This window comes from Schistocerca piceifrons, chromosome 1 (genome assembly GCF_021461385.2).
Source record: "Schistocerca piceifrons isolate TAMUIC-IGC-003096 chromosome 1, iqSchPice1.1, whole genome shotgun sequence".
Taxonomy (NCBI): domain Eukaryota; kingdom Metazoa; phylum Arthropoda; class Insecta; order Orthoptera; family Acrididae; genus Schistocerca; species Schistocerca piceifrons.
In genome coordinates this window covers 369,125,609-369,151,860 of record NC_060138.1, presented here as the reverse complement: position 1 = coordinate 369,151,860, position 26,252 = coordinate 369,125,609, and the positions used below count along the sequence as shown (strand labels likewise).

The window sequence follows — 26,252 nt, the reverse complement described above, 5'->3', positions numbered from 1 at the left end:
AATGAGGACTGCCATAATTATAATACTAGAACTCGTAGGGAATTTGTATGTAGAAAGGGTAAGGACAACACAAACCCAAAAGCATGTAAGTTATTTTGGAATAAAACTCTACAGTGCTCTGCCAGTGTACATGAAGGCAATAATAGATGAAGTAAAATTAAAGACTGAACTTAAAAATTACCTTTTAAGCAAAACTTTCTATGACGTAGATGAGTACTTTGATTGTGTGTAAATTTACTGCCAAAAATTTGAATTTGTATGTCTAAACTTGTACTTTTAAAAAATGTCTTGAAAGTGAAATTCCATTATTATGTCTGTAGTACTTGTACTAGTATGATAACTTTGTTGTGACAATTCCTACATCATGTAAATGATATACAGGAAGATAATAAAATGAAAAATGAAATGAAATATGTTGCTGTCTGCGCATGACTCTTTGTGTGGTGTCTTTATGTTCATTTTACTTTTATTTGACCAGTGAATTGCTATTTCTTTGGTTCTGTGCTAAAGATTATGGTTGCATAATTGCTCTGAGAAATAACAGCTGAAGCAATAATATACCTTGATACAAATATGTGATGTCCATGAACTATGCTGAGACTAGAAGGTTAATAATTCTAAAGTTTAAAAAATAGTATCCTATTTTTGCTGTTTATATTGACTAAATGAATGACAGATTGAGATCTAATTGTTAGATGTATTTCATTTGCTTTGTTTTAGATTGTGCTGTGACTTTCCAACAAACTGGGCCTTGATTACAGACTAAAACTTTGAAAACTTATATATACTGTAATTACTTTTTTTGATGGCAGTGGGACATTTAGATTTAGAAAGAAATGACCACTGAGAAATTTCTGAATTTGCACGTTTATAAGCGTTGGCAATTTGCAGAAATTAGTGATTTCGCTAACAATACTAATAATGATGAACTAATCCATTTATGTGAAAAAATGTATGCTACTGACATAGTTCAGAATGTTGATTGAACCAGTAAAGTTAATTCAAAGCAGCGCCATTCCTAAAGTATCTACTGGCAGTCTATCAGATGTAAATTCGTCTGTGACAGGGACTACTACTATAACCTGTAATTTATCTGATAATTCACCTTCTCCTGAGACGATACGTACACAACAACGAAATAATATCTCAAAACAAAAATCTCTAAAAAAACGCATATAATCGTACAAAAGAGTGGACATCAAGAAAATATATTTTGAATCGCCAAATATTATATGATGCGATTACCTCCTGCTCCCTCCAAGAAATTTAGAAACTCCTCGCATAGATTTCAAAACATTTGTTACATGTGAAATCTATATTCAGAGCATCTTGTATACCTATCAAAGCGATGGAGATGTATTCGACTTTATGGAGATCAAAATTGAACACCTTCTGGAAAATTTACTCCAAATGAGACGTGTAAAAATGGCAGCTACCAAACTGTACTGGTCCATGGCATGTAGATACCCTCCTAGTGCAGATATAATGAGTCAAAAATAAGTTCCAAAAGTTTATCAAGTATTTTCATACAATGGGTAACATCAAACAGAAACGAAGAACTTATCCAGAACATGATGAACTAAATACAGACATTGCTTAACATTATTCTTCACAGTATGAATGTAATTCCTGTAAGAGAATACAATTCTGTTGATGAATGGGTTGTGACATTCAAAGGTTGCAGCTGCTTGAAACATTCGAAATAAACTCCACAGATGGTGTTTCAAGATTTTCACGGATGCAGGTTCATCTGGAATTATGTATTAATTTCGTTCTTATGTGGGAAAAGGTACATGTGGTGATTTTGGACATTGTTTCTCTGTGGACATAGAAGTGGCACTTTGTTAAGATTTATCCGAAGGACAAAATTTCAAAGTACTCTTTGATAACCGGTTCTCATCCTAGCAATTTGCAGTAACACTACAAGATATATTCTGTGTTGTCAGTATTAGGCAGGACTGAATGCAGAAATGCCCTTTGGCAAATGAAAGAGATCTGAAGAAAGTGGGACGTGATAGTAAAGACTGGAGAGTTGCAACCAAGTGTATCCTCTCCGTAATCCAGTGGAATGATTAGTAAGCCATCAATTTAATTTCATCACGTGCTGCCACAGAGCAAGAATCGAAATGCAAAAGGTGGTATACTACAGAAAAAAGTCTGTATATGTGGTCAAACCATTTATTGTAAAACAATACAACACATAAAACATGATAAAGATGACATGCTTCTGGAGCTGTGTAAAATTGATGTATGATCTCACAAGTGGTAGATATGAGACTGGTATTACGGTGTCTGCAAGGTAGCAGTCGTAAACAGGTAGCAGCTGGGTATTGTATGGGTGACATGAAGGACAACTGAGGAAACCAGTGAGTACTCACTGATGCAATTTCAAACTGTTATATAAACATGTTTGATGAAAACTGGAAAGTTGATAGGTATAAAAAAAGGGGAGACTTGCAGTAGTGAGAAGAATCTAAAGAAAAGAAAGGTGTGACTATCAACAAACCCAATTGCTAATGCCAGTTATAACAACATTGGTGAATGGTCAGAATATGGTGTCAAGCAAGGAAAGTGCAAATATTGTGCAAAAGGCTTCACACATATCACATGTGGAAAAATGTGGCGTACAGTTGTGATCGATGGCAAAAAAGAATTGTTTCAACTACTATCACATGCAGTAATGCGTATTTGGAGAAACTTTTGGAGTCTTTATTTCATTTGTCAATTTTTCACAATGTGCGTAATTTTAATGTTTCATTGACGTTTATTTCATTTTTGTACTTAGTAATGCCAAAAATAAACATTTCAGCAAATAATATGTTAACTTACGTCAGATTTATAACATTTTCCATGTGTTACGATGTTAACTTATTTCAGATTTATATTTTCACGTCTGTTGGTTTATTTATTATGTTTCTCATTCCATTTGACCGTCGACTGCCATCGCTGTTCCTAGACAACATTACATAAAATTAATATTAAAGAATATGTTTGTATCAGTGCTTTGTATTAATACTGAAAAAACTGAATTTTGGTTTTTCCATAGCTGAATTCCTAACGTGGGAATAAAATAGTTAATGTTTGAAAAAAACAGGAATTTTCGAGTTATGTCCTGAAAGCTCTATCGATACATCGATCTTCTATCGATCAGTAGCTTGATATTATTTTGAAAGAGTGCGGGTTGGTTAAGTTGATGTGCAATTTGTGTATTCTTATTAACTCATAATTGTTGTAACCTAATAAAGTTGATAACATAAGAATGAAGAGTTTTGGAAGCCCTTTCCAGTCGAAAACCGTCTTGTCGCCTAGAGTTCCAACTTCGGCGTCATCAAGTAGAAGAAGTTCACTGTTGCCGGGAGGAAACAGAAATGTTTCGTCGTAAGTCAATACTTACAGCGTTCATTCTGTCATTCACTTCATTTTTCGCGTTAATTCTTTTCTTTTATCAGTCTATCATTGACAAATATATTTTTTCTCGCTTCTTATTCGACTATGTTTCAAGAATACTAAATGACCCAATAGCTCCAAAGAAGAGATGTATTTAGAGCCGTACCAATCCAAAATAACAATTATGTAGGCATAATCTAGGCGTGTCATTAAATACAAATACTTGCTTCAAATAATGGGTAACAGTACTGTCTATTCATTATATTATTTCTGCCACAACTTTCATTTGCTTTCACATTTAAGCCTAGAATCACCTTTGTAGGTTCCAGCATTACAGCTTAATGTCCATGGAGATGGGCTTTGCTGTTACTGCCCTAAATGCTGAAGATTTTTCTTTATTCTTCATGTGGCTCTGTGCCTTTCTTGCTTTCTTATCCTTCAAACATGATAAAAATCGTTGGGCTGTTGGATCGTTGCTTTGTCCTAAGACACCACAAATATTTGAATATTAGGTAGGCTAGTCACCAAGTTGTTAAGCATCATTAGATCCTCGTGTTTTCTTAGCAGACATGTGTCTTGATTTAGTTTTAGTAGGATATTTTATTTGCCTGCAGAAATAAGTGTTTCTAGTAGAGAGCTAACACAATAATTCACTTCTGCTCATTAACAAGTGCATGTGGACTGTCTTCAAGATGATGAAACATTGGTAATGCTCGACGATAGTAGCTATTAAGAAAAAGAAAGTGCTTAAATACATCACTATTTTCTTTTCTGTGTTTTTCAGGAGGTACAGTATTTCTGGCCAGTCGAATCAGTCTATCCAGATTGTTTGCAAAACACCGTATCATACAGTTGAGAGTTTTGGACTGTCACTTCCTGTATTGGTGACTGAAGTGCTCACGTTTTCAGATAGTAAGTATCAAAAATAATTATGTAGGTGCAAAAAAGTGAAACTTTTTCCCTAGAATTCAGAATATTATCCTTTATCATTAAAAATTTTTTTGGTTTTGGTGCTGAAATGAAATTTTGTTTCTGTCAACTTCTGGACAGAAGCCGTATATAATTCTTGTTTTTATATTCCTGAAAAGCTGGGATTAGAACTCTTCCGCCCCCCCCCCCTCCCATTATCCCTCCTGAAACACATTCTTTACTTGCTTTAATTTGTGCTGTTTTGACTATATTTTGTAATGATATGGAACTATAATTAGGCCTAGTATCTGCATTGTTTTGCAATCAGCAGGAATTTATCTGACTGACTTCCTTATTCTTCTTACCATTTCACAAAGTTGCATAATTGTTTTCTTTTCCAGGATCAACAGCTGCAAGTGTGTCCATGTCAGCAGATGGGTGGGCGTGGTTTGTGTGTGGACGTCGTCTTCTCATTTGGCAGTATCGCCAGCCCCCTGGTCACTCTCGTCCTGCAAGCAGTCAGTGCCAAGAGCTAACGTTGCCACCGAGTGACCTTGCACACAGAGCATCTCTAGTTTGTGTTTTTACACCCCGTGGAAATCAGGTACATGAAACACCCATTGACTGTAAATATATGTTTAATTCATATTTATGTACATATTTTTCAGATGCAGTATTTTCTTCTTAGTATTTAACAACTAGTCAATGTTGAGGTCATTAGACTTTTTTATTATCATGAGTTCACATTTGTGGTAGCTTGAGGTGGTCATTTTACTGTGTTTGCAAGATGGCTTGCAAGGCCAGTTACCTTGTTGAGTGATATTGTAGAATATAGGTACATTTAACAGCATAAAAATTGGCAGAAATCACAGCCCAGGTAGCAGCCTTGTGGAACATTGAAGCTAATGAAAAGTAGTGTGTCAGGTTTTTAGTTGCTGTTATGGGCACCCAGGAGAGTAAAAATTACTTGAATCCTATGCAATAAGGTCCTGTCGATATTCATTGTACATACAGAGACCACCCACAAACTTCCATGCAAGCAAAAATACTCCGCCTTTATCTGTAAACACAATGGATAGTAACTGAAAATTGGACCTTTGTACCTATATGCTCCATGTCCATATTTTCCATGCTGAAGGTCTTGGGCTCAACTCCAAAAGCATTGGCAAAATATCACCTCTGTAGTAGGAACTTAAGCCATCAGCCCACCTATATGGAATGCTACTGATGAGCAGCTCCAGCCTCTTCAAAGGTATCGGAAAAGTATTACTGCCATAGGTGCTCTTCATCATAGTTTCCTCACCACTGTATAGTATTCCAACTGAAATAGTGCAAATCTGTGTCACTGTTTAAATAACTATTACTTACCAATATGAGAATATGATTAATTCCAACCTTCTGCCGTGTTTCAACTTGCTTAAGAAACTTCCAGACTAGTCAGTTATTTGATGTAACATATCTTGTAAATTGTTTAGTAACAAAAATAATACTAAAGTAATTCATCTGGAAAGTACTGCAGGAAACTTGATCCTCAGAGCTTGGTACTGTTATTAACACTACTTCTGTCACTTTATCCTTGGCTTTCCATTTATCTTGCTGCAGCGAGTTGCTGCCCTCCCCCCCCCCCCCCCTCCCCAAAGAAAGTTTGTAGGGATAAAAGTGGAGAAACAAATATTCTCGACTTGTTGATAGTGTCACCTCGCATGAGATGGAACCACATGGTGGGACAGTGTTTGATAAAACACCACATTACGTTAAATAACGCTTGGGATTATCCTGCATGTGTGGGCAGGTTATGCTGTCTAATCAATGAAAGCCAGTGAGAAGTCTGTAAACACACAATTTATTGTGCGATAACAAGTAACACTAAACAGTTATACCAGTTTCTTTACAAACTATACCTCATTGGCTTCCTATCCATAAACATGTCATTGCTCTTGTGGAGGAAAGCGTATAATAGTACTGAAAAACCATGGTGTTTTATGGAGTGACAGTGAATAGAGACAAGATGAAAAGGCAAAAATGTAATTGTAAAGGAGAAGCTCTGTGATGAATATTTACTGGGAGGGGACCAAAGAGCAACATCATTGGTCCCTTCAGACTAGGGAAGAATGGGGAAGGAAGTCAGCCATGCTCTTTCAAAGGAATAATCCCGGCATTTGCCTGAAGCGATTATTCATATAATTTTGAAACGCATCCCCATTGATTTTTGGATGTGTACATGATGTCTCTACCAGGGGAATCCCCGTCGCATCTAGAAATACTTTCCTGTAGACAAATGGGGATGGTGCTATACGAGCTGAGTGGAATAAAGCCGAATGTGTGAATGCTAATCGCTGTTTATGTGGTTGACTGGGTTTGTGAATGATCAGTGTTGTTATATTTACTAGCAAAATCCATGGATTCAGACTACCAGAGTGGAAATAAACGACTAATCGGAATAACAGGTAAGAAAGATTACTGCTGCTTCTTCTTTGTTTAATGCTCTCATGTCAAATGAAAACAAAACAGATTTCTGTGGCCAGAAGCTGTCAAGTGAATTAAAATACATTCACATAATTACGGAAGGCAAAAATTTGTTATTAGTTTCAGATTTTATTTTATTTCCATCTTTCTGACTGGCAAGCATTAATCTCCTTGCAGAACAATGAAGTTGTTATTGCCGATTTGCTAAAGAAATTTGGCTTTTATTAATCTTTTCCGCTGAGGCAGTCAGTGTATTTGAAACGAAGTGTTTAATTCCACACTATTCGCTAGTTTCAACTGTTTGCTGCATTTCAAGTGCACATTTTCGTCTTGTAGCACATGGGACATTATGCCATAATAAAGAACCATCATGAGATAATACAGTAGTGGTACTCCAAGAAAATTTACATTGTGAAAACCACACTGAAAAGCTTATGATATCAGGTCAAGGACTACTTCATTGGAAATCTGGACATATGGACGTGCACTTTAAGTATGCGCTTTAAATGTGCACGTTCCAATACTCTTGGGGTATCCTCTGATGTCTTGTTTCTTTTATGACATAACGTGAGATCTTTTAATGTTTTACAATTACGAACATATGGGCCTCCTACATCATTGCAGCTGCGCAAGCATGGTGGCACCTGTCGTCTGGCACTCTCTGGCAACTGCTGAAATGAACCTATTTCTAACAGGTCAAGGGGAAAATATTGTGAATGGTGATTTGAAAAGCATTACTTTCAAAGTAAATTTCCATTTATGCAAGTTGAACTACGTGCGAGAATGTATGATGAATTTCTTAAATCACACAGCGTTTGACTCTCATTTAAAAATCAACTCTTTGATAACGAGCCATTTAGAAGAATTTCGAGCCCAGCAGATCAGACATTTACGTTGTTATTAAAATTTTTACTGGCACATTTGTGTGATATATCTTAAAGTGTAACACACACAAAAATATCAACATTATTTGTGGAAGCTTCTTGCAGTTTATTAACCTTAGAGACCAATATTATATGTGAATGCTTTGCTTTTCTTGTAGTAACACCATGTATATCAATTTAAACCATTAACTTTTCTTGTTTGTGTGTTCGCGCTACTTAAGTCATGTTGCTAATTGGCTGACTACACCACGTGTCCTATGCTCTAAATATCCACCGTCATTTGCTGGCAAGATGACGTGACATGAGCTATGACTGGCTTACAAAAGCGCATCACAGTCTTGATTTCAATGCTTGGGAAAGTAACATGTGGTCTTTGATGGAATTAGAATTTATGCTTTCGTAATACAAAAATATGCAGGATACATGTTGCTTCACATCAAAGATCTTTCCAAAATGTGTTTTTTTTTTCCCCCTTGAGTTTCATTTTGTGAAGTGCCGGGAAATTCTACGCCCGTGTATAAAATCATAACCATTCAAAGGATTGATAAGTTTTACAGTTTCGAGGGAAATATACTGTCACTTAACTCAGAAAAAGTGTGTTTTCACCCAAGAGAAAGTGTACTTTTAGTTGGGAAATCTGGGAATATTTTTATCCTTGTCTGCGTATACACCCTGTTATAGTATCCACGCCCCTATTTTATAGTCAGTAAAAGATTATTTTTTAAAATATGTGATATCGTGAGAGATAAGTGTGTTGTCAGAGAAACAGTTTGGTTTTGATAGTGCAGAGATGGTGTAAGAGTATCTTCACAAACCATGGAAAATGGACTGTAAACAATGATACCTATTAATTATAAGAACAATTATTATTATCCCTGATTTTTTGTTGCTTTCTTCTTGTTCGAGTAGTCATGATGCTAGCAAGACGCACTTTAATCTGCCGTCTATGATAAGGTCTGGTATTATTACTATTACGTAAACTACCTATTGTAAATTATTGGAGAAAAATAGAGAATAATGTTATTCAAGTTTATCTAATATTTTCTGTAAGAATATTACTAATCTTGATCCTCCGCATTTCATCTTTGCTTCGCTCCGGACAAGCTGCAGTGCCGCCATTAGCGGTAATATATTTATATAATATTATTGGCAAGAGTTATAGTTTTATTTCTGATTGAAAATGCTGAGAACAATTATTTAAGCGGATTAATGTTTTTTTCAAGTCGAATTCAGTCAGTTATTTTCATGTAATTGGAACAGATCACTTCTGTGATACACCGATGCTCATTTATCTGCTGCGATTTCATGAAAGCTTTTGGCGGTGAGTTTCAATTGCCGAATAATTCTGACATATATATTTGCCATTGTAAAAAAGAATCCACGTAAAGGTAACTTTAATGTATATCAAAATCTGTGCTATGAGAAACTATTTTAACTTCTACCGCTCTTTGCTGGTGTCAGAGCATAATACTTTCTCAGCTAAATCTCAGAAATCTTTTCAGTAACATTTGCTGATTCCAATGTTGTGTCTCTCCATGTTATAAAAGTGTAGTGATATTCAAGAGTGAACAAAGTTTGTATGAAAGTAGTCAGCGAACCCAATTGAATAATTTTAAACAGATTTACTTCTTTACAGATAACATATGAAAACGGTTGTGTGCTTCAATGTAGTTCACATTCATGCTCATGTTATATTCTAGCCGGGTAATGCAGTAATTGAATGACAATTTAGAACTGAAGAGATATTTAAATATTTATGTTGGATGCTGCTACATTTACGCATGCACAACATGGTTTAAAAGACAGCACGGTGTCAATGTACTGGCTGAAAAAAATAGGGGGTGGAAGTGCAGTACTGTCTGCTGTAAATGACGTAGCTGACTGGTGCACATTTGTGTTTCAAAGTTGTTGACCTTTCACCCCCCCCCCTCCCATATACACATTTAATATGGCCAGTGCACTATTGTTTAACTTTCGATAAGCCTCATTAACTCATTAATAGTTTTCAGCCTAACATCCACATACTGCTATAATAATTTACTATTGAACATCTGCGAGCAGTAAAAACCTAATCACAGAGGTCGCAGTTCTTGAAGAATAGAAGGGTATGTATAGAGCAGACACTGTCGTTGTTTTAACACACGGCTTAATTGTGTTACACTTATTTCACATTTAAGTTGAAGCATTGTTGTTGCTCTCACCAACACAGGTTTCTCGTCTGAAACTCGGCCGTGGAATGACTGTCCGGGGACCAGAAATTGGGCCCTTATACAAGGGTCGGAATTTTAATAGTGGCAAGTATTTATCTACAGCTTGTACAAAGTTGTACTGACCTTCAAAGTAGTCACCAGCATTGTGTATAGTCCTTTGCCAGTGATGTGGAAGTCGTAGGATACTCTTAGCAGTGCCAGTTGTGTTGACAGTTTGAGCGGTGTGGTGTATTGCCCAACGAATTTGTAGCAGTTCTGAAGCGAATGCCGTGAAGTGTTTCCTTCAGTTTATTTTTGTTCACATGTGTATGTAGAGACATTATGGTCATAATGTTGTATATGCTGGAACTAGTGGTGCCCACCATGTTGATGACCTAATAAGTCAAAGCAGACAGTTGGAATCTGAAACTTCCTTAATGCCTACATTTCAGTAAGTTGATCTGAAGATGGCAACTTAGTTTGCTGAAACCAGTGATCTTGGAAAAATAACAATCTTTGCTGTTCGGAGTTTTTTTTAAAACTATTATTTTACAATGATGGTATTTTTCTTGTGGACTGTGACCACGAATGCATGTAAAAGACACAGTCTTGATTTCTGCCCCATAAAAAGCAGATAATTCCTGCAATGGCCATGTAACTGTGGCAATATGTGACCAGGCAGCTTCATGTGGACATTGAGTGCTTTCTGAAATAGACACAGTTTTTACACTGTCCAGTATACTGAGTAACATCACAATTCCAGATTGCTGCTACTCTAACCAGTGGAAGTAGTGTTTCCTGTGTCCATAAGGACCACACTCTAATGGTGGTGCAAGAGTGGACTGCTCCTCTCCTCTAAACCCCCCCCCCCCCCCCCCCAATGACAGTTTTGTAGGTACAGGCACAGTAAGCACAGGACTCTGGACTGTTGCAAAATTTTTCTTGATTTTCTGTGCTGCAATTTTCTGAGTACAGTGGCATATCCACAGTCATTTGTGTGACCATTATCCAGTCATCTTATCGATAAAACATTAGACACCAACTGATGGTCTACCAGGGCATATGCTACAAAATCCTAAGAAATTGACGTTGGGGAGATACTACATAAAGTAACAAATGTGATTTATTGAATGCTTGGTTCTCTGTAGCTTGTAAATATTTGTTAAAAGCCATGTAAACACCATGAACTGAACGTAAAATGTATAACAGCCAAACCGGTATTCGGGTGTACAACGCATCATCTGTGGCATCTGATACAGAGGACAACGAACAGTTGTACGTACGTCAATGTCTACGACATAAGTTGTATACATAACAGCAGAAATATAAATCTACGTACATTATGTATGTATGTATCAATGACATGAGTGTCAATTATATATTTTTTGTGATGTTGAAATTGAGGTTCAACTGGAAAACAAACAATGGTGCAGAAACCTAGAGCACTATTAAAGCCATGTCTGTGTTAATATGTTAGGATATGAAATTCATCCTACTTCATAGTACATAAATTGCCCTTGTGTGTTACTGTTATGTTCTTAGACAGTGACAGTTCTTAGTCACATTTGAAATATGTAACTTAAACATGGAACAGACAGGTAGGCCAAAGAGTCTATATTACATGTCTTCTGCTATTCTGAGATCATATTTATATGCATCTGTGACAAGGGTTCTTACATGTGAGATACCATGTTTGGAAAATTAGTATGTAAGGATTGAATATACTAAAAGTATAAAAAAGCTCTGACCAGAGATGCTGTAGTTGGCAGTCACATGTGCCTAAGGTATGTTTGGTTATGTGAATGAATGGTGTGTGTTTTTCCGACGAAGGCTGTGGCTGAAAGCTAATGTGTAAGTGTCTTTTAGTTGTGTCTGTGTGCAACTTAGTGTGTGATTTCTATTTTTCTGAAAAACTTTGTTTCTGTTCTTTGGACCCTTATAGTTTTCAGTGCCTTACTTCTATTGTAGAATATGAGTCAAGGAAAGGTCCAGTTATATATCAATATGTAGCTACAACTTAGCCTTAATTTTCTACCAAAAGAAGAGGATATAGGTTATTTGTGAACCTACTAGCTTGTTGTGCATTGTAGAGAGTTGTCAAAAGTATGATCAATGGAACATGCAAATAACTAAATTTTCTGTTGCTGTTTTACCATTATTTGCGTCTTAATTTTCCCACTTTTGTTCCTGTTGTAACTTATATTAGTATTCGTTGAGATAATTAAATATTCCCACTTACATATTGCAGTGTTTGGTGTGTCAACTCCTGTTACTACCCAACTTTGTACGACTCACAGTTGACCATGCAAAATTCATACTTGCATATTGTTTTCTGTGACTTTGAATGTTTCAGGCTTTCTCTATCAATTTTCTCTGAGTACAACATGAAAATAACAAAGTGCATCTATAATATATGGGACTATGATTTATTATTTATTTTTTGTAATCACTTTAAATTCTCAGTGCCCATTTGTTGACATGTTTCAATATTAACACTTCAGTCATTTGTTTCATGTTTTGTTAAAGGTACCATCCTGCATCGCTGTCTCACCAGAAGGCACAGTGCGGTATTGGCCAAGTGTTTTGCATTCTGGTGCCTCCGTAGAGCACGTTGTAGACCTCCAAGGTCAAGAATGCGACCAACTGGCAGATATATCACCTTTTGGCTGTGTTTTAGCAACAACTACAGCTACTGTAGTTCTAGTTCAACCACTGGTGCAGTCAGGTCGACACACACTCATTTGTCGCCCACTTAGATCTCCTCACGGTTGGCTCGGTGGTATTGGGCGGCGTGTGTCCTCGCTCATATTTGGTGGCTTGCCCACTGCACACTCAGCAGAAACAGTAAGTTTCTTGTAAATAATAAACACAATTTAACATCCTAAGTATGTGAATAATATATGTTTTATGTACAGACGTGGACAAAACGAGCAAGACCCCTCGCCTTTTCGTTATGCTGATCCGCACAGCTTTAAAGTCTGCTACACAGCATAACAGGCAAGGCGACGAAGTGTTACCAACATACTATGCACAGGCATGAAACTGAAAAACTATCCGAACTTTGTCAGGCTGTTTTCATGTTTAAGACTACATTAACACTGATTATTGTGTTAAACACAACATGTAAATATAAGATATAAATGAAAGAAGAAACGCTAATTAGTATGAACTGTATTAATAAAAATTAATTTCAGCTTATCGAGATAACATAACTGTTTTAGTAAGACAAAGTACTCCAGATTGTTACGAATTAGCAAAATATTATGTGCATTTGTCCACGAAACTGTCTGTAGCAACGGTCAGAACAGTCATACTGGATTACTGTTGCTGACCTACCATGAAAGTGTGCAAATTTAGCAATGCGTGAAGATTCATAACGAAATTCAGTGAAAAATCATTCAGTGCCACATTTAAGTCAATTCAGTTATTGACAGAAGCAGAAAAAGTAGGCAGTAACAAGTATGAAATTCTACAAGATTTTCTTATTTACATCCACAGAACGCCGATACCCAATAAAGGCAGAAGTAAAACGTATTGGGGTTGCGAGAATTTCTTAGAATTGCTTTACTGATAGTATATTGGCCTCCATCGAGATTAGAGCCGAAAACAAACCAGACCTCCCTTGCAGTAGCAAAACACATTTCACTAGGCTAGCAGACAACTCAGGCAAACAGCCCTCTATTTTTACTCCAGACATGAAGAAGGCGACAATTTCACAATGTAAATGGCAAAATGATCTGCAGTTTCCGTTGCATAGAGCTTTATGGGCTCAAAAACATGAATTTTCTATTTTTATGTCACCACTCATGTGACAATCATTCGGCATGTTTATCGAAATAACAAAATACTCTTATTAGCGAGTAAAATTAGGAGGATAATTCTGCACCACCAAAAGAAATAAATGGCGACAATAGCTGCCAAACGTATTCTACAATATTTCGAATTCTCCATTAGACACGCCACAGCCGTAAAACGTTCAAAAATAGCAGAAGTGTTTCTCAAGCTAGCTAGTAATGGAAATGCTCGCACTTCTAAAACACGTTCGCATTAATACTGGGATCTGAACTACCCCTTGTATAGGCATATGGAATTTATTTGAATTCCTGTAAAAATGATTTGGATCGAAAGCGTAGCTACAATTAAAATGCTGATGTATCGACTGCAACTAGAACACTTCGAACAATGAGTAGGGGGAATTATTTATGCAGCCCTCATCTTCAGCAACTGTCTTAGCTATTTTTGTTGTTAGGATTTTGTCACTTAAAAATGGAACCCTACTAGTCGCACTTTCTTGACCATCTATCTACCCAACCCTTAAAACCCTTTTACCTCGAGTATGGGTAGAAATAATAAGCGGAAATGTATCGCATTTCCTGCGGTATACGGTCTCTTGATGGTGTAAAAAAATGAGCTTTTATGTCAACGTGGCCATATATATAAATAAAATTTACGCGAAAGGTCAAAAAATGGGTGGTGCAGAATTATCCTACTAAATTTACTCGTTAACAACGGTATTTTGTTATTTCGATAAACGTGCCGAATGATTGTCACATAAGCGGTGACATAAAGGTAAAAAATTCATGTTTTTGAGTCCAGAAAGCTCAATGCAATGGAAACTGCAGATCATTTTGCCATTTACATTGTGAAATTTCTGGCTTATTCAGTTCTGGGGTAATAATAGAGGGCTGTTTGCCTGGGTTGTCTGCTAGTGTAGTGAAAAGTGTTTTGTTACTGCAAGGGAGGTCTGGTTTGTTTCGGCTCTAATCTCGATGGAGGCTGATATACTATCAGTAAAGCAATTGTAAGAAATTCTCACGCCCCCAATACGTTTTACTGCTACCTTTATTGGGTACTGGCGCCCTGTGGATGTAAATAAGAAAATCTTGTAGAATTTCATACTTGTTACTGCCTACTTTTCCGCTTCTGTCAATAACTGAATTGACTTAAGTGTGGCACTGAATGATATTTCACGAATTTCGTTATGAATCTTCACGCATTGCTAAATTTGCACATTTTCATGGTAGGTCTGCAACGGTAATCCAGTATGACTGGTCTGAACGTTGATACAGACCGTTTCGCGGCCGAATGCGCAAAATATTTTGCTAAAACAGTTATCTCGATAAGCTGCAACTGATGTTTATTAGTACAGTTCATACTAATTAGCATTTCTTCTTTCATTTATATCTTATATTTACGTGTTGTGTTTAACACACTAATCAGCATTAATGTAGTGTTACACATGACTGAAAACAGTCTAACAAAGTTCGGACAGTTTTTCAATTTCACGCCTGTGGATAGTATGTTGGCAGCACTTTGTCGCCTTGCCTGTTGTGCTGTGTAGCAGACTTTAAAGCTGTGCGGATCAGCATAACGAAAAGGTGAGGGGTCTCGCTCGTTTTGTCCACGACTGTACACTTCAGACTATGGTGGATTTGACTGCAGTTAGTGTAGAAGCTAAAAAGTGTCTGAAAGTTTTAGGCTTGGCGAGGTTTTTTTTCCACAAAAAATGACAGTGAGCAGTTAAACTGCAGAGAACATCAGTAACCAGATGGTTGGCATAATTGGTAAATAAAAATTAGTTTGTCATTTATATAATTGGTATTTTCTGAAACTAGAAGGCTCTATGCTTCAACAAAGCAGTTGTGAAACTTAGTGATGTTAACAGTGACTGGATCATACGACAAGGCTAAAATGTTTATAAAGTTGGTTTTTTTTTACCCTCTGATGTGTGGAGAAGAAAAAAGGAATAATGGTCTGTGCATGCCATTAAGTTGCCTGTGTTCATTTTGATTATATACAGTATTTATTATACCTGCAGTTTTACTTTATAAAGCAGTAGTGACATATATTCTGAATTGTGTGATAACACCAACAGTGCACCACATTTGATAAAGGAAAACAGCATGATAAAAAGTAATGAATAGTTCTTTAACATTCTTTTCTTTAGCTTTTTCATTTTCATACTATTTTCATGAGAGAGCTTCCTAACCCATGTCAATTGTCTTTCTGCAGAAGCTGGTGAAGATAGTTGCTGTCAGAAATAGTGATTCAGCATCAGATGATTGGAATATATTTGTGCTAGCTGAACATTCACTGCAGAAATGGTTACTGTCTTCGGGGGAGACGGAAACCCTTCTCTTTGAGTGTGACATTAGTGTGATGGTTAGAGAAGGGTTCTGTGCTCTTTGGGTAAGTAACTTGCTGCCGATAGTGGCAGAATAGTACCGTTTTTACCCAATGTAAGACGACCCATTCTTTTTTAAGGGGGAAGATTTTTTTTTTTTTTTCATATTCTGACTAATCAAAATTAAAATTTTATTGACCTAAGGCATCTTCCTAAAAAGTTACATGCCTTTTTTGTTTAGTTAGCCTGTTGTCTGTGGTATCACCATTTTTAGTCATCGTCATAACAGGACAACTGTGAAACTTGTATTTTTGTTGTCACAAATATTTGGCTGTTTCTTCCAAGTATGTTGCGGTTTTCGAGTTTGTTATGGAGGGACCTGACAACACGGCCCTTCTTTTTAAGAAGTAGCGGATTTCACTTCTGTACTGACTTGATAATGTTACAAAGTCTCGTGCTTTCAAACACATCGTTTGCCTGCCACTCTCTCTCATTGGCTGTTTAGAACCAGCTGCAGACACACTTGCCTATGATTCCTGTTACACCTCACGATGAGCATCAACAACATTGTTGCACAAAACACTAAGCACACCACTAGCTGCAAACTAGACTTTCACCATATTCTACAGAAATGTGTGCTGTTGTTGAGTACGTGTACGATTTTAAAGTCGGTTTGATTTCAGGTACAAATGGATTCAGGCAAACTGCTTTACAAGTGGTAGAAATTCATAAAAAGCCAGAGTACACAGTTCAGATTGCCTTGGTTGGCAGCACGATGAAATTTACTGTGTACTCAGTACCCTCCCTCCCCACCCTTGTTGCAGTTCTGCTTGTTAGCCAAGTTGGTGTTACTGTTCCCCTCTCCAACCATTGTAGTGTTGTGCTTAAGCAACAGTGAAACAAGATCAGCAATATCTTCTCTTGTACAAGTCATATGTAAAAACAGCAACTGATATATAAATAAAAATTCGCAATCATGATTCAGTCCAGTTCTCGAACTTCTGTTCATCCCGCAGTCTAGTGACATCTGTCAGTATTGCTTCCACAACAGATCTTTCCACTGTAATTTATTCTTGCAATAACAATTGCTGTCAGTTTAATGTGACCTATTTTGTTTGTTAAACATTTAATTCTGAATTAGTTTTCTTTCTCATTTTATCTGAATGTCACTATCTTGTTCTAAAGCTTTGCCTTTGCCTTTGAATGTTACCTTTTGTTTGAAAAGGAGCATAAATGTATGTATATGATATCCATACATATATGAGAACTTTTTATGCAAACCTGTTCAAATACAACAAAAATTTGTAAGTTGATAGAATTTAAAGCTATTTTCTCCACTGCCAATTGTTAAGCAGAGTATTAAATTGTAGTAGTGGCTAGTTCATCGTTTCTCAGTGTCCCTTGCACTAGCGCTGCGAGTCAAATGTTGTGTGATTGTTCAAGCAAGATTGCTACTGTATCAAGTGCTCCAACGTACTGGGAAAATCCTCGTCCTATTTGAATGCAAGTATTGTTTGCTAAGCCCTACACTTCAGAATTCTTCAAAGTAAACTTGTATGAAACTTCAGTGGCCAAAGCTTCATCTGTAAGATGATCCCTATAGTCACCCATTAAGCAATCTAAAAATGTTGACCTCACCAACAATAGTTTTTTATGTGAATATAAGATGAGTATTTTTCGAATGTCAGATTTGGGAAGAACCACATCTTACAGTCAGGTAAGTACGGTAAATGCTGGAAAGTAGGTTCACTATATGGAAATATGTTGTCTTTATTCTGCAGTGCCTGTCTCGTGTAAATATGCTACTTTGTTGTTTAGACTGTTGATCCCATGTGTGCGTAAATTATGAGACAGAATTGTTGGCTAGTTTCTAGGTAAACTACATTATCTACAAAAAATTATTAGATAGATGGGTTGAGGAAGGTTTAAAAGGAAGGGCAGTTCACTCATACTCTAGGACCAGAGGGACCCACGTATAGTGATGATGAGGGAAAACAAAGATCTTTGTCTGATAGTTACAAAAGCTAGGACAGTTTATGCTACTTTTACATGTGTGTATCACAGGGTGTGTACGATCCGGGAAAACCCGGGAATTTTTTAGAATTCCAGGAATTTTTCATTGTTTTAGTTTTCAGTCAAATTTTTGTGATTTTGACTGGTAAGAACTCTAACAAAGGATATTACTGTATCCCGCTACTGCAGAATAATACTGCAGCAACAAAGCAAGAACGAGAGAAAAAAAAAAAAGAAAATAAAACTGAAGTTGCAAAGGAAATTCACAGTGCTCATACAAGCGTCTGCCAGCAGCAAAGTGTGTCAAAGGCTTTAGGAAGACTATGCAATGCTTCATAATAACAAATTGCCTCCGAACAGATTTTTTTTGTGCCCGGAAGCTATCAAATGAATTAAAACACGTTCGCATGATGATGGAAGGCAAAAATATGTTTAGATTTTATTTCTACCTTTCTGACAGTCAAGCATTAATCACCTTGCAGAACAATGAAGTTATTTTTGTCAGTTTGCTAAAGAGATTTGCTTTTATTGATCTTTTCCACTGAGGCAGTCAATTTATTTGAAACGAATTGTTAAATTTCACACTATTGGCTACTTTCAGCTGTTCGCTGTATTTCAAGTGCACGTATGGCATTATGCCATAATAAAGAACCAAACACGAGATAATACAGTACTGCTATTCCAAGAAAATTTACATCTGAATGTGGACATACGAATGTGCACTTCAAACGAAATTATGCATTTTAATGTGGTTCACGAAATTCCAATGCCCTTGAAGTATCCTCTGATGTCTTGTTTCTTTTATGACATAATGTAAGATATTTTAATGTTTTACACATACGGACATATGGGCTTCCTGCATCATCGTAGCTGCACAAGTGTGGTGATGCCTGTTGTCTGGCGCTCTCTTGCAACTGCTGAAACGAACCTATTTCTGACAGGTCTGGGAAAATATTGTGAATGGTGGTTTGAAAAGTGTTACATTCAGAGAAAATTTCTTTTTACGCAACATGAACCGTGTGCGAGAATGTACGATGAATTTCTTAAATCACAAAGCGTTTGACTCTCGTTTAAAAATCAACTCTTTGAGGACAACCATTTAGAAGAATTTCGAGCTCGGAAGATCAGACATTTATGTCGTTATTAAAAATTTTACTGGCACATTTGTGTGGTATATCTTAAAGTCTAACACGCGCAAAAAAGATCAACACTATGCGGAAGCTTAGCTTCTCTTACAGCTTATTAATCCTCGAGACCAATATTATATGTAAATGCTATGTATATTAATTTAAACGATGAATTTTTCTTATTTGTGTGTTCGCACTACTTAAGAGTGATCTTGCTATTGGCTGACTACATCACATATCCTATGCTGTCATCAGCTGGCGAGATACGTGACATGAGCAATGACTGGCTTACAAAAGCGTATTGCAATCTTGATTTCAGTGCTTTGGAAAGTGACATGTGGTGTTCGGTGGAATTCAGATTTATACCTTCGTAATACGGAAATATGCAGCGTACATGTTGCTGCGCATCAGACAGCTTTCCAAAACACTGACTCATGTGCCTTTGGCCATAAGACTTGGCAGCCTAATTTGAAGGTGTAAGAGTGAATTTCAATGTTTCATTCACCTCTGCCCGAAATATTTATCTTCATGTTTTTCAAAAGCTTTCTGGTTTCATCATGAAAATTAGTTTTTCCACAATAATGATTCCTTCTTGAAACTCTTAACTTGGAATACAGGACATCACATTCCCTGATATTTTTGTGCACCAAATAGTACAAAAACAAAATGTTAAAGTGATTTGTAAAGATCTTTAATGGATTTAGTCAATTAAATATCCACATTTTTGTAGTATGTAAGTATAAATACAAAAATCACCAATTACAGCAGTTGAGCTTCATGAAGAAGTAAATTAACATGGCATCTGCTAGGGTTGCTCCTGTCAGCTAGTCACAGCACAAGATCCCTGAATTTGTGTAGATCTGTTGCTAGCAGTACAACAGAAATAGGTTGCTACAGGAAATGTATTACGTATATTAATTGTTGACCGTAAATTCACCATAAAAAGGATCGGTCCTATTCTCTTCATATATTTCCTTTTAATAATTTTATATGGGTAACTGTATTCGTCTTTTAATGTATCACAATTTTAAAAGTCTGCTACATGTATTTTACCTAATGTGATTTTATCAGATTATGTTTTTGTGTAAATGACTATGTAGATATATATATATTGTAGTGGGCGTCGCTCTACTGCAGTGTCACACGTGCCGAATAAATAGGAAAACAGTAGAACGTCTGTGTAGGGCCATGCGACTGCACGTCGCTCGGCCAACAGCGGCCTACTGCAGACCGACACTTAAGAGACACCAAATACAAATCGACATCGAGAGACAGGGTAGCCAGTTGCAATAATGACTGTGTGGACACTGTGGCCTATTCTACACCTTATTTTAGATCTACGTGATGATGCTGTGCTGATTATATGTTTTGATGATGCTATTATGGCCTTACCACTTTAGGACATGGTGTAAAAAAGGGACGTTTTATACTGTATTATGTTGAAAGACACACTGCTTACTAGGTGTATATATTTATATATTGTAGATCTGAGGATGGTCATTATGGACTGAAACTGGTCATCATCTAAAGAATTGATATTGTGGTCAAAGACTGAAATAAAAAACATTTGACAGTATCGGATCACTGTTTCTATACGCAACGATGTTGCAATTGGTGAAAACGGAGAATGTTTATTTCAATATTGTTTTTACTATTTCGTGAATGAAATTTGTTGTTGACAACCTAGTTTACAGCACAGCTGAAAGTGTTAGGCTGTGTTGAAAGGTGATAATTTGATTGTGCACTGAAAGGTGATAATTTGATTGTGCACCAGTGAGCCAATGAAAAGGTTCCAAAAGAACCTGTAATAGTACTTGTGCGTCATGGTTTAAATTCTTTCATCTACCACGTGGGTGATCATGAAAAAACCTATCATATGCGATGACAGCGACACTTGAGAGGCATAATGTATTCTGTGCTGTGATCGACTGATAGATGTAAATTGACAATCCATCATGTTAGTATAAGTGTTCACAAAGCCGAAGTAACTAAAGTGGTATTCATATTATTACTAGCTTACTACAAAGATTTGCACGTTAATTGATGTGGCATATTAAAGATATCTCCCAAATGCATCATTTATGGTGCATTTCATCACGTGAAAAGCTCAGAAAATGCAATGTCATTTACTAAACCTGTTCCTGCATTGAGTTTAGGTGGAAGTAGGATATTTTCATCTTGAGTCACATCTAGAATACTAGTTACTTGTACAGAAAATAAAAGATCATTTCAAGGTTGTATGTGAACCTTTGGTTTAAGGAAAGAACAGACATCCAACTTCAATCTTAAAGAACTATCAGTTGTCAATATTAGATAACTACTGTTCTCAGACTGCTGAGTGTTATGCCTGGAACTGAGGAAAATGCAAATTTCGTGATATTTTATTAAAACTATCGATTACACAATTCCTCATTTTAAAAAATGCCAGTTTCACATTATCATTTAAACAAAACTTTCATGTGTCTGCCTGTCATCTGTTTTTAATAATAGTTGGGTACTAGACTGCTGAACGTAAGTTGAGACCCGCTCAATTACCCATGTGTTCTAATGCAGCTGCTTCCAGGATGGGAAGGTACACCGGCCTCGGCTTGAAACCATCCAGCGGATTAACGAGGGGTCATTGTGCTAGCCAACATGGCTGTGGTTTCTGGAGGTTCCCCACATCCCACTATGTAAATACTGTGTTGGTGCCCATGTTCCGCAAACATTTAGAACACTTTCTCACACTTGCACACAATATTTACTCTAGATGCAGAGAGATTGGGGTACACTGCTTCTTCCCTGGGGGGTGAATATGTGACTGATGATCTTACTGTTTGCTCTCTTAAAATACATAAAGAGCTCAGCTGTAAATTATGATCAGATTTATAGTTAGGGACAAATTGTATACTGGAAAATCAGTTAACAGGAAACCACATGTATTGAAACTAGGGTGTGTATTATTAATGTGTTTCTTCAGTGGAACAAAGGAATTAAGTAGTTTATCTGTACATTTCGTAGCATATAGTGTGGTTGTTACTTCTTGTGGGTCTGTGAAAGGTGTTGTATACGGCAGTATATACATTACAAACGTTCCTCAAGCTTGGAATCATTACCCCAAGTGAAAAGCAGTAGTTCCTCCCTTGTGGTGCTGGTAGGTAGCTTTTAGTGTCAAGTGGTTCGCTGGGGTTGGCCAGAACTATAAATGTGACAGGCCTTGACCCATCAGCTACTGGGTATCTCAGTGCAAAGCAGATGACCAGCTATGGATGAAGATGCAGTATATCCCGGAAAACTTGACAGATAAGTAATGAATCACAGTCAGACAGATAATAAAATCAATTTTTGTGACTATTTTTCCATTGTTCAGTCTTCACTCTTGTGTGTCTTTTTTGAAACCAGCTTACATCCACATTGTTCATCAGAAGTAATATGTTACTGTGCCAACAGTGGAAATGATTACTTGCTCTTCAAGCTTCTTGCTTCGTTCTACTTCAAACCCCACCCACCCCTTCAATTAGTTGGATTTCACCTTGACATCAAAACAAACCTCTCTTCGCAGTTTCTTTCACACACCAGGTATTATAGATCACCATATATATCATACTATGCATTTCAGCTGCTTCCAGTATCATGTCAGGCAAAATGCAAAGATCCATCATGTGGAAACACATCAAGATAGATTTAAGTCGTGCTGTAGGTATCAAATTAGTATCTCAGTTTTTTTCCCTGCATTGGAAGAGGATGAACATTTAAACAGGGTGCTGTACAGCTACATAACAGATAAAACTACACACAATTGGCAGTAGTAATTTAATGTACACTAATTGCATTAACAGCCATAACAGGGGTCCAAAAATATTTACTTCTCTGAGTTACAATGTGTGGGTTGTGTCTTTATTGAATTTCGAAACCACCCATCAACTTGTGACTTCAGGATGGAACAGAGGACTGACCTATACTCATCTATCAGATAACACACTGAGTGGTCAATAAGAAATGTTGTTGAAAACAAAGATTTTGTAAAGGTGATTTACATACAAAACTGACGGAGACTGAAGAACACTCATTGAAGCTGTGCAAACCATTTTAACTAAGGATTCCAATCAAAGCCCAGTTTGCACAGTATCAGAGTTCTGCCAATTACACAAAGGCTGTGATACATAAATACCATAAACCAAACCAGTAGGTCGATATGTGCACGTCGATCAAAAATTGCAGCTGCTGTGGTCTTGCACGGGGCCAATTTATGCACCGTACATCCATAAAGTTCTGAGACTGATTTTATTCCTGGTGTACAAGTGACGTCAGCACAGAAATTATGGTAGCAGCTTGAACTGTGAACGACAGCTGCACATTCAGTCTGTCAGTTGTGAGCAGGCCGTGTTAAGTAGAGGAGGTGCAGTTGTAGCTTGTCATCATAGTTGTCAGAAATCACAATAGATCATCATCTCTAGGTCAAGTCCTGAAGACATTCTCCAGAATGTTTTTGAGAAGAAAAAAGTGTGTCAAAAGTTTGTCCTGCACACTGTGAATCCCAAACAAAAATGGCGTATGAGCGCCTTCTGCAACTTGATCAAAATTCAGAAAGCAGACAATTCTTTTCTGTAAAAAATTATTGTGCGTGACAGGACTTAGTGTTAACAGTACAAACCTGCCACAAAATGTCAAAGTTCAGAAATTAATATGAAGGGTCAACACCCTGATGACCTAACAAGCATTGAAGCTGTTCACACAGCTTGAACAACATTCCAAAAAAGGACTTTCCTGACAGCTTTAAATGGTTGTATGAATGTTATGTGCAAAGGGGGGGGGGGGGGTCACTATGTAGAACATTTCAACCATTAAAGCCACTGTCTTAATAACTTTTCTCTGTTTCTGTATAAATCCAGTCTCAAAACCTTTTGGACTGACAGGATGCACAGGATTTGTCAGAGGGCAGTCCTGGGGATAGGCACCCTCTGAACAATGGGGCTGTGGCAATCAACAGTAATGTTGCGCCAGCTACTCTGTTTTCATAGTGGGAAAGAAATTTGTTTGTGCCTTTTTTTTTACTTTCATTATCAATATTTTTTTCTTTCTGCAACTTTGATAATGAAAAGAGTTTTCAAAACCTGCCTGTGAATAAAGTAAAAAAAGTTATAGCTCTTCGGTGGATCTTCTTATCATAAAAGATTTTTAAATATTTTTCAGTTGTTATTTTTCACTTGGGAGTTGTTATTTGTATGGTGGTGTTATTTTGTGGCTGATCGCAAAAAGTCTGTAATTGGAACAATAAGCACCATGTATTAAAAAAGACATTTATTCACCTTCAGAGCAATGTCTATTGCCCACAGTATGCTTTTTGGCAACATGGTAAAATTGATGTCACATATTTGGATGTTACTATGTCTGCTTTGTGGCTGTCATTCGTGATTCCCATGAACCAGGATAACAAAATGAATTCTGTTGGCATCCGACGTGAGGAGTAGGCGTAGTGTTTCAGACATTACGTGATATGCTTAACCAGTAACTTTCATTCAGGAACTGCAGTGTGTAGTTATCTACAGTTGTGCACTAAATAACAATTTTGATCTGTGGTGTTGTATGTATATGTTACAACCATTTCAAAACTGATTATTTATAGTTTGGCCTTCAAGTTCCTTGAACTTATGGAGATGCCTCTTTGAGACAAGGGGAAGCTGGTGACTACTGTTCGTTGATTGTCTCTTGTACTCTGCATCAAACTTGTAGCACCAGCTATCACAAGTGATTGTGAGTTGATGTCAAGTTGGTTGTTGGTCACTTACGTTAATGAAATCTCCAGCAGTTTCCATTCATTCAATCTGTGTATTACATGTGCAGAAGCAGCTTCCTGCATATCAAAATATGTGTCAACACTTCTTTCAGATTATGAATTCCCAGAGATCGGTATTGAAGGCAAATTGCCAGTTTTGTGCGAAAAAAGGGTAGATTTTGGGAAAGTCATCCAGAACTGTGGGTCAGGGGAGATTACCATATGGGATGAGAAGGAAAGACTAAGGTAATACTTACTTACACTTGCATGCATCTTAGTTGCAGTTTTTCACAGACTGTAACAAATCTTGTACATGCAGCGCCCCATTAAACTATTACATGAGTCCTCCCTCTTATAATGTTTGACTTGCTGCAGCAGACAGATCAATCTGATGTACATTGTGTGCTCCGAAACGTGAACATGCATATGCACGTATTTTCAACCAATGCTTCCATTTATATAGCAGTTCATTTACCAAATATATGGACACTAAATATTTGTGACACAACATGTGTTTGTACGTTTCCTTGATGTTGTCATAGTTGTTGCATGCAAAAAAAATGAAATGTGTGAAGACTAAGATTGAGGGTGGTTTATATGCTACGAAAAAGGCAAAAAGAAATATATTTTTTATCTCTGTGTTTTGTAGCAGGATATGGTGGCTGGAAGTGAGCTGGACATTTGGCTCCTTGACATGCAGTCTACTGATGATGGTCTCATGCTCCTGGCAGCTGCACTTAATTCTTCTGTTTCACAGCAGCTTCATTATGCACTCGGTGAGTTAATACTTAAGTCAGCAATGATCATACATTGAGTAAGATGCGGGACTGATTTAGAAGCAGCTTTGTACAAATCCAGGTTCCACCATTCTCATTAATAACAGCCTCAGTATGGGACAGTAAAAACCACACACACACACACACACACACACACACACACACACACACACACACACACACACACACAGGGTGTATATGCACAACCAGGAAAACCCAGGTATTTTTTCATCCAGGCGAAAAATGGGCAAAATCCAGGATTTTTTTTTAGAATTCCTGGTAATTTTCATTGATTTATTTCTGTAATTTTGACTGGTAAAATCTGACATTCTAACAAAAATTTTACTGTTTCCTGCAGAATAATACTGCAGCAATAAAACATAAACAAGAAGAAGAAACCAAAATCAAAACTTAAGTTGCAAAGGAAATGCACAATTACAACAAAACAGTGCACACACAAGCGACTGACAACAGCAAAATGTGTCAAAGATGAAGACTATGCAATATTTCATAACAACATGCTTCTGATGAGCATGATGTCACAACTTTTTACATCAGGTTCGTTTGAGCATTTGCCAAAGGGGACATGCGCATTTGCAGTTGAGTCATGTATGAGCTGGTA

At 37.0% G+C, this 26,252-nt stretch overlaps 1 protein-coding gene across 2 annotated transcripts in view; it reads left to right on the top strand.

Moving 5' to 3' along the window:
* Positions 1 to 3,166: 3,166 nt before the first annotated feature.
* Positions 3,167 to 26,252, top strand: part of LOC124783785 (nuclear pore complex protein Nup133) — a 125,491-nt gene continuing 102,405 nt past the window's right edge. The window contains exons 1-6 of one of the 2 annotated variants that reach the window (XM_047254049.1): positions 3,167 to 3,378; positions 4,172 to 4,299; positions 4,698 to 4,900; positions 12,362 to 12,679; positions 15,848 to 16,024; positions 25,507 to 25,630. In XM_047254049.1, the coding sequence (XP_047110005.1) occupies positions 3,260 to 3,378; positions 4,172 to 4,299; positions 4,698 to 4,900; positions 12,362 to 12,679; positions 15,848 to 16,024; positions 25,507 to 25,630 (1,069 nt within the window). In that variant the 5' untranslated portion in view covers positions 3,167 to 3,259. Of the gene's footprint in view, positions 3,379 to 4,171; positions 4,300 to 4,697; positions 4,901 to 12,361; positions 12,680 to 15,847; positions 16,025 to 25,503; positions 25,631 to 26,252 lie in introns of both variants that reach the window. The other variant, XM_047254048.1, reaches the window with a different exon arrangement.